Source organism: Apteryx rowi, unplaced genomic scaffold, assembly GCF_003343035.1.
Source record: "Apteryx rowi isolate R43461 unplaced genomic scaffold, aptRow1 scaffold_32, whole genome shotgun sequence".
Taxonomy (NCBI): Eukaryota; Metazoa; Chordata; class Aves; order Apterygiformes; family Apterygidae; genus Apteryx; species Apteryx rowi.
This window is the reverse complement of record NW_020449641.1, coordinates 833,565-841,298: the sequence shown is the minus strand read 5'-3', so window position 1 is coordinate 841,298 and position 7,734 is coordinate 833,565. Positions and strand designations below refer to the sequence as shown.

Here is a 7,734-nt window from a genome sequence, read left to right as displayed (position 1 = left end):
GCAGCGGGGTGGGGGGTGTTGGTCTCTCCTGGCCGGTTGGGGGGCCCTTGGGAGTGACCCGAACTGAAGGGGGTTGCGTTGCTCCCCCTGGGGAAGGGGCTCCCCGGCTCTGGGATGGGGCACCTCGCCCCGAGGGTGCCACCCTGCGAGCGATGCAGGGTGAGGACGGGGTCCCCTGAGTGCCCGTGCCGGTGTGTGGCACGGGGGCTGGTCCCCCCACCCTTAATCTCCAGGCAGGGGGTGGAGGGCCTTGCCCGAGGCTGCAGCTGGGAGGCCATGCGCTGGGCGGCTGAAATCCCTTTGCAAAGGAGCCTCCTGCGGTTTGCACGGAGCCCATACCTATGCCCTGCCTTCCCTATTTTCTGCCAATTTAGTAGTTAACTCCAGCAGTTCCTCCCCCTCCCCTGTTTAAAGCTCGGAGGAAGAGGCCCTGAGCAGCGCTGCTCTCCCTTAGCGCTGCGGTTTTGCTGCGAGCCTCCTGCTCTGCTCCCCTTTTGGGATGTGCCTGCTGTGGTGGGCCTGGGCGGGCTCCCTCCCCCAGCTGGTGCGTGCTGCTCACTGGGGATCTCTGCTGCAAAGGGACTGAGCCCCAGCAGCGTCTGTGGGGTGCTAGCTGACTGCGTTTTGACAGCCGTGCTGGAGAGGTGGTGGTGGGATTGGCTAGACTGGGCCCTAGAGGGTCTGCTCTTTGCCGTTGCCCTAGATAGCTGTTGCCAGCTGGGGTGGGCTGGTGCTTTTCCACCCTTTGTCTTGGGGAGACAGTCACGTAGGGCTCGCTCTGTAACAGGCTCCTGGCGTTTCCCTGGGAGGCAATCCTTCCCAGTGGATCACGACTCCGGCTGCTGTTACTCTGCTGTAAGAGCCGGAGAGCATTCAGCAAGGGTGGGTCCCTGGAGTTTAATCTCCAAGACTTTGTCCCCAGCTACGCTGAGCTCCTCTGGTTCATTCCTAGAGTAGCAGGGGAATCCTGAAGTGCTCGATGCAGTCCCAGCTGCAATTGCTTTATTCCTGGGGCACTGAGTCAACAGGCTGTGTGGCTGGGGGTGGATGTCCCCCAGCATCAGGGGCTCTTGTGGCTTAGAAACCGCAGAGTACAGCGTGAGTCTGCCTTTGTTGGGTGTCCCTTGTGATAAGTGGGTTTTAAAGGGAAGGGCTGTCGCTGTCAAGCTAGATCATACATGTGGGAAGGATGGTGTTCGGATGACCTGAGTATCATGTGCTTGTTGTATAATTACCTGGTAATCTAGGGCTGTGTGCTGGGGTTGGTTGTGACACTTTAGTTGGTTGAGGTGGAGGTATCTGGAGAGTTTAATCAAAAAAGTGTCATTTGTTGCAGCCATTGCAGAAACGACAGAGAACTGTGGAGGATTTCAACCAGTTCTGCACCTTTGTTTTGGCCTATGCGGGCTACATCCCATACCCTGAGGAGGTAAGCAGGTTTATGGGGTGTTCTTTTGCAAAAAGGATCACTCCTTGGGTTCTCTGCCGTGTGCAGACCCAGGTCCTTAGCTCTTCTTTTACTGGAGGTCAGGGACATTGTCTGTCCCTGGCCTCTTCCTCTTTACCCCTGAATGTCAATCCTGTGGTCTCTGGTGCTAGTTCTGTATCTTTCCCTCCTGCAGAATGAGCCCTGGACCCACGGAGGCAGCATGAGTCCCCAGAACAGCACGGGCAGCACTCAGGACAGTGATAGCTGGGCCTCGTCCCACTCCTCTGATTGTCACATCCTGCCAGATGACAGGAGGAGCGGGAACGCCATGGCCAAGGGCGCTGTGGACAACAGCCTCTTCATGAACTGTCCCGCCTTCCCCACCAGCTTCTATGATGTCAGGCCCCAGCAAACAAAACGGAAGAAACCGCCAGCAAAGAAACTAATTTTGGAGCAGGAGATAGAGAAGAGGGTGCCACTGAGCGCCGGGAAAGGCTTTGAGGTCGACCAGGATCGGGCGAAGGAATTGGTCGCCCTGGGGGGACAGGTGCCTCCTCTTAAAGAGCAGTTCTTGGAGCCTTCCATCAACCCGGCTGGGGACCCCCAACCCAACTCCCTCCTGGAGGTGCTGATGAAGGAGGAGAAGGACTGGATGCCTGCAGCACTGGGGACCGAGAAGCCAGCAGGAGACGATCCTCAACTAAAGGAGCACGAACCATGCCCTGGAGGGAGGAAAAGCCCTAGTTCTTGTAGTACCCTGGACCAAAGCGAAGGGGAAGATGCAAGCAGAGCAAGCTCTCAGCTTAGTGGTGAGTGCACGAGGGGGGAGTATGGAGGGCCCTGCTGTGCTGTGGTCAATGCCAAATGTTGTCCCCCCTCAGCTGGAGCTACCCATACTCCCCAGCTGCAGGGAGAGCTTGTAGATAGTCCTAGCCTCTCCCAGCAAGGAGCTTTAGGAAATACGTTAGGGACCTGGGAGGACTGGAGAGGAAAGGCCAGGGAGCTGGTCAGCCCTTTGGGAGAAACTTTCTATTCTGTAGAGTGTATGGTATGGACTTGGAACATGGCTCAAAGTGGGGTGTAGGGGCAACTTGCTGATCTGGTCTTTATTAATTTTTATTTTTTTTCCCTTTGCAACTTCAGCCGTTGAATTCTCAGCTGCTCCCAACACCAAAGCAGAAGGTAAGTGGGGGACTCTTCCGTTTAACACTGGTGGAACTGGCTAAGACTTGTTTAGAGGCGGTGCTGAGCCCTTGGAGGCTTTGCCTCTGGGGGACTAGCCTGGCCCCAGTCCTGGGAGCGGTTGGTAAGATGGTTCTGACTGGTATTTGTCTCTCCCTGACCAGAGGATGATGCCTGGGATCTGATCACCTGCTTCTGCCTGAAGCCCTTCGCAGGGAGGCCCATGATTGAATGTAATGAATGTGCTACCTGGATCCACCTCTCGTGTGCCAAGATCCGCAAATCCAACGTGCCTGAGGTTTTCATCTGCCAGCGATGTCGCGATGCCAAGCAGGAGATTCGTCGCTCGAACCGAGCTCGGACGGTGCCCCGCAAGCGCTTCTGTGACTGAAGCCCTTCCAGAGAAGGGAGGTTGGGGGTCCTCTTTTTGAGCTGAAGACTGTAGCCCAGTTTGGCTAGACAATCAATGCACAGTGATGGTAGAGGGAGGGATGGCCCACTGTGCTGGACTGCCCCCCTTGCACTTCCAGCTCCTGGAAGCTGCCACATGCTTCCTCCCTGGGGATTGTGTTGACCATGGAGCTTGGTTACCCCAGAGGTGCGGGGGGAAAGGAGGGTGGTCCAGCCATGCACTAGGTCACTCAGAAACATCTCTGTCCTTGCACAAACCCGGCTCAGTGCCTTTCCCCCCGGGCAGACAAGGAGAACCTAGCCCAAATAGTTTCCCTGTGGTGTGGTGGAAGCTTACACTTATCCCGAGATGTGACTCCCTTTCCTCCTTTTTCCTCACCATTGTCCTTTCCTTGCCTTGGACTTTCAGGTGGGCTGTGATGGTAAAGCCCCAATGACCCAAGTTCTCTTCCAGCAAGCAGGCACAGCCCTGGCAAGCTTCCTTCATGTAGCACTCCGCTTTCTAGAGCGGGAGGGGAAGGAATTGGTCCTGCTAACACCTGAACTAGACTGGGCTGCTCTGCATTGGCTGTATTGGCAGAGCTGGCTGATCAGCCTTGTAGGATGCACAGGGAAGACGTTATCTTTGTCCCGTGGTGCTCCTGGTTTTGGTTGCTGCGTCCAAGGCCTCAGGATAGTTCTGTTGGGTCAGGAACAGAGCGCAGCAAAAGCATCCAGTAGTAGACAGAGGTCAGTGGTTCGCCCCCATCTCTGACTGAGCTCCAGGGTGCTGCAGCTTGTGTACCACCTGAGAGCAACTGTAAATAAGTTGTGAAACAACCCTTTAGACTATTACAAAGGCAGTTCTTGCTAACGAGTCCTTCATGGTTTAGGTTTTCAGTTGCACTGAAGTCTCCTGTGTGAAAGGGACGTGGGATTTGTGGTAGGAGACCTGAACGGTTATCCTCAAAGCTGGCCATGGCAGGGGCTTGGGAGCCCTTTGGAAGGAGGGAGCAGGAGAGTGTTCTGGTTAGTTTTCCGTGTTTTCCACTTCCAGATTAAAACAGTTGAATCCTGTGCCCTGTAGCCATCTCCTGCGTACAGGGCTGTCTGGTGAAGCATCTGCTTAAACACCAGCTGGATGCTGAGACCTGAGCTCAGAGAGAGCCATGTACAGGCAGGGCCTTGTTTCCAAGCTCTCCCTTCCTTGGAGAGCGTTGTTTTTCTCCTGGGTATGTAGGGTGAAAGCTGATGTCTCATCAAGAGTGGGCCTTGAGCCCCTTCTGCTATGCAATTGCTGCTCCGAAGATATGGGACATGCCCTCACCAGGCCCCCTTTTAGGTTTTTAAGCGGAAGGCTTTTCCCTGTTGCCTTCCTTCCTCTGCGAGCAGTGTGTATGTGATCTCCTGGGGCCCCGTGTGCACTAACTGCTGGATCCCACCTCCTGCCTCCTCACAACCCCTCCAAAGAGCCTGGCCCACGTGCCTTCTGCACTTTCTGTGGGGGACACAGACCCCGCTCCTGTCCCCGTAACACTTGGCCCAGCCCTTGGTTCTCTGCTGTCCAGAGCAGGGCATAGGACAGCCTGGATTTGCCAATCTCATTACTATTTTTCTAAACTGGGTTCTTTCCTACTTGCACATCTGGTTACTGTGGGACCACAGCTGGGGGAGGGTGTAGGGCAGCTGCCTGTTGCTCAGCAACCCCCAGGCTGGTCCCTGTGCCTCTGTCCTCCTGTGGAAAGCCTGGGCCCCAAAAGTGCTTTATGTTTTTATAGTTACTTTGTATTGATATGTAAAATAGCAAATTCTGGTCCTTGCCCTGTGGAGTGTGGCTGGAGTCATATGTATATAATAAAGTACTTTTGCCATAACTTTGACTTTGGCGTAGTTTTGTGGCCTCACCTGTAACCTTCCTCTGGGCCTTCAAAGCGTTTCCTGGGCTCCATCCCTTCTGCTGCGGCTGCCCCCTCGGGGGCTCACGGCTGGGGCTCAGAGGTGGGGTGCGGGCTCAGGGAGGGCAGTGGGGATGGACAGGCAAGAGGACTCGCAGATGCAGGCTGTGCTGGGATGTCAGCTCCCGGGAGATGAGGCAGGAGTGAGGGAGATGGGCAGACACAGGAAAATAGGGGTCAGTTTTGAAGGACTGGAGGGGATCAGGTGTTGGCAACAGGACCCAGGGGGGGACACTGCTCTGCAAAGCAGATACTGCTTACACCCCAGGTTAGACTGGGAGCTGGGCATGACTTTGCCAAGCAGTTTCTTTTGCCAAACTGTTTAAAGGCCTCCTTCCCCCCTCTGGTGCATTTCTGGGTGTGAACCCTGTATTTGAGTGGCACCACCCAGCCCTGCTCTTCCTTCCAGGTAAGCATGGCTCCCTTCCAGGTAAACACTGAATTGTACAAGTGACAGAGAATGACTGATCAAGTGAATGTTTTATTTAACAGAGCAGATCACATTGGTAACCGCATAGTAGCTGCTTCCTTTCCCTGCTGTAGAGAAGGGGAAGGCTTTACAGGAACATCTTCTGGAGGTCCATGGTCATGGAGTCAACCTCTCGGGCACTGTCTTCCCGACTCTGCAGCCAGGCCTCACAGAGCTGCCATTTCAGAGCAGATCCCCCTGCTTTGTGAAGGTCATGGGCTGACTCCAAAGAAACAGTAGGTCTGAAGGCAGGGAGGGGGCAAATTCCCTTGCTATGAGTGTTAAGGCACACAATGGTTTAGCTCAAAAGTCATGTTTTGTTCTTGGGCTCTGACAAATCTTCCTTGGCCCTATCTCCACTGTGGAGTGAAATTATGATTTAGTCCTGACAGCAGTCTACTTTTTTTTTTTTCTTAGTCATCCAGTTTTCTCCACAAAATAAGTCTAGTATTCCAGCATAGAGACATCACTGGCTTTCCCTGGAGATCCAGATGCATGCTAGCTTTTATCAGACAGTAAAATAGGTTCAAACTGGAGCTGCAACTGGGAGCAGAGTGCAGGAAAGTGCTGGGGTTGAGAGCTGGCCTGGCTCCAGGCCATTTTTTCTTCAGCAGGACAGAAAGTCATTATTTGTAGGGACCCTTATTGAACAAGGGCCTTGCTAGTGCAACTCCTTTAGTCCAGATGCAGTTGTGCTGGGGCTGAGTCAGAGAATGGTCTAAGAACAGCAGAAAATTCGGGCATCGTTTCTGTTCTAGGGGCCAAAGCTGGGATTGTGTGGCCAATCCAAATCCAAGAGAGCATCCTGGAGAACAAGGAAGAGGGTTTATTCTTCCTTGGCCCAGACAGAGCTGCCTGTCTTCCCTTCCAGGTGGGGAATCACTGCCTCGGTGTAAAACTTCTCCAACTTGGGCACCGTCTGCCCCCAGAACTCAGGATCAAAATTTACAGGCGCCACGGCTGTCTCCCTGTTGGTGTGCACCACAAAGTCGGCGCTCTGGAAGCCAGCGGCTGCGAGCTGGCACTGCACCTGGGTGTAGTAGGCATGATCCCTCTTCAGCGAGTAGGAGTCTCCGTCCACCTCCAGGCAGAAATCTTTGTCCTTGCAGGCCTCTCTCACTGTCTTGTTCCTGTGCTTGTAGGGACACTTGACCTCCAGCAGCCCCAGGGACTCCCCTGTATCTGCCTCTTTGATGATGCCATCTGGGCTGGCTGCAAGCCACTCTTTCCCTTTGTGAATGAAGAGGCCACAGTCTTCCACCCTCACGGGCTTGCCCATCTTCTGGGATTTAAGCTGCTCATAGGCCTGCACGGCCACCTTCTCGTTGCGGGTGCCCCACGACATGGCTGGCGTCTGCACCCCGGGGCCAGAGCTCACCACCGCTCTGAGGTACGACTGAGGCACCTCATCTGTCTTCCCGTTGGCAAATTTGCTGTTGGCAATCCTGGGGGCCACAGAGGCCGTGATGCGGTTTTTCCGCCACTCGTACCATGTGGGATTGCTCTGCTGGCCCCGGGTCTCCCTCTCCACTCGCTGGATGTCCTGGCTCTTGAGGGGAGGCAGAAAATTGCCTGAGGCTCCATTCAGGTGAGAGACAGGTGGTTTCCTTGAGGAACATGGGTCAGACCTGGCCTGAGCTGTGGCCCCTCTGGCCTCAGGTTGCTTCTTCTGGGTTGCAGAGGAACTCTGGGTGGATGCTCTGCCCTGGTCCCCAGTATCTCCTCGGGCACCACGGGATGTTGTGGGTCTTGGCTGAGATGAGTTTGGCTTTGCCTCTGGCTGCCGGCTCGGGCCAGCAGCCCCAGCAGCTGGAGCGCTCCTAGATCGGCTACCTGCAGCCGTTGCCTTGGCCCGGGCAGCGGAGGCAGAAGGCGGTGGCGCTGCGGGGACGGTTTTGGAGGCGGCCGCAGCTGGCCGAGGGGACGACGTGCTGGTGGCCTCTTTCCTGGGTCTCCCCATTGCTGAGCGTCAGGGGCTCTCGCACTGTGGGTAGGAAAGAAAACTGAATTCATGTCCCCCAGACGCAAGCCTCCGTCCTCCCTGTGCCTGCCCGTGTCCCCTGAGGCACGGGCTGTGCGGGTGTCTCTCTCCCCGTGCCAGCCCCACGGTGGCACAGCGCACGGCTCGGCGGTGCTGGACCATGCAGACTGCACCCCTCCCGGAGAAAAGCAGCCCTGAGCGGGGCCGATCTGCCAAGGGGAGGGTGCAGGCTCCTCGCGGTGACCCAGAGAGGGGCCGGGCGGGGGCAGCAGGGCCCCTCGGGCTGGCCGGCCCGGGGGTCTGGGGGGGGGGGCCCTCTCCCGGCCCC

General features: G+C 56.1%; 1 protein-coding gene across 1 annotated transcript; it reads left to right on the top strand.

Moving 5' to 3' along the window:
- Nucleotides 1–42: 42 nt before the first annotated feature.
- Nucleotides 43–4,875, top strand: LOC112968553 (PHD finger protein 13-like). The gene is made up of 4 exons (XM_026070984.1): nucleotides 43–1,429; nucleotides 1,623–2,238; nucleotides 2,573–2,611; nucleotides 2,776–4,875. The coding sequence occupies exons 2-4, from the start codon at nucleotides 1,650–1,652 to the stop codon at nucleotides 3,000–3,002; spliced, it is 855 nt and encodes a 284-aa protein (XP_025926769.1). The 5' UTR covers nucleotides 43–1,429; nucleotides 1,623–1,649; the 3' UTR covers nucleotides 3,003–4,875.
- Nucleotides 4,876–7,734: the final 2,859 nt, after the last annotated feature.

What these genes read in the sequence shown, in the direction of transcription:
- LOC112968553 (XM_026070984.1), top strand. Translation starts at nt 1,650, where the DNA reads ATGAGTCCCCAGAACAGCACGGGCAGCACTCAGGACAGTGATAGCTGG. An exon ending in AGCAAGCTCTCAGCTTAGTG is followed by an intron (nt 2,239 to 2,572) that starts GTGAGTGCACGA and finishes TTGCAACTTCAG; the next exon opens with CCGTTGAATTCTCAGCTGCT. An exon ending in TCCCAACACCAAAGCAGAAG is followed by an intron (nt 2,612 to 2,775) that starts GTAAGTGGGGGA and finishes CTCCCTGACCAG; the next exon opens with AGGATGATGCCTGGGATCTG.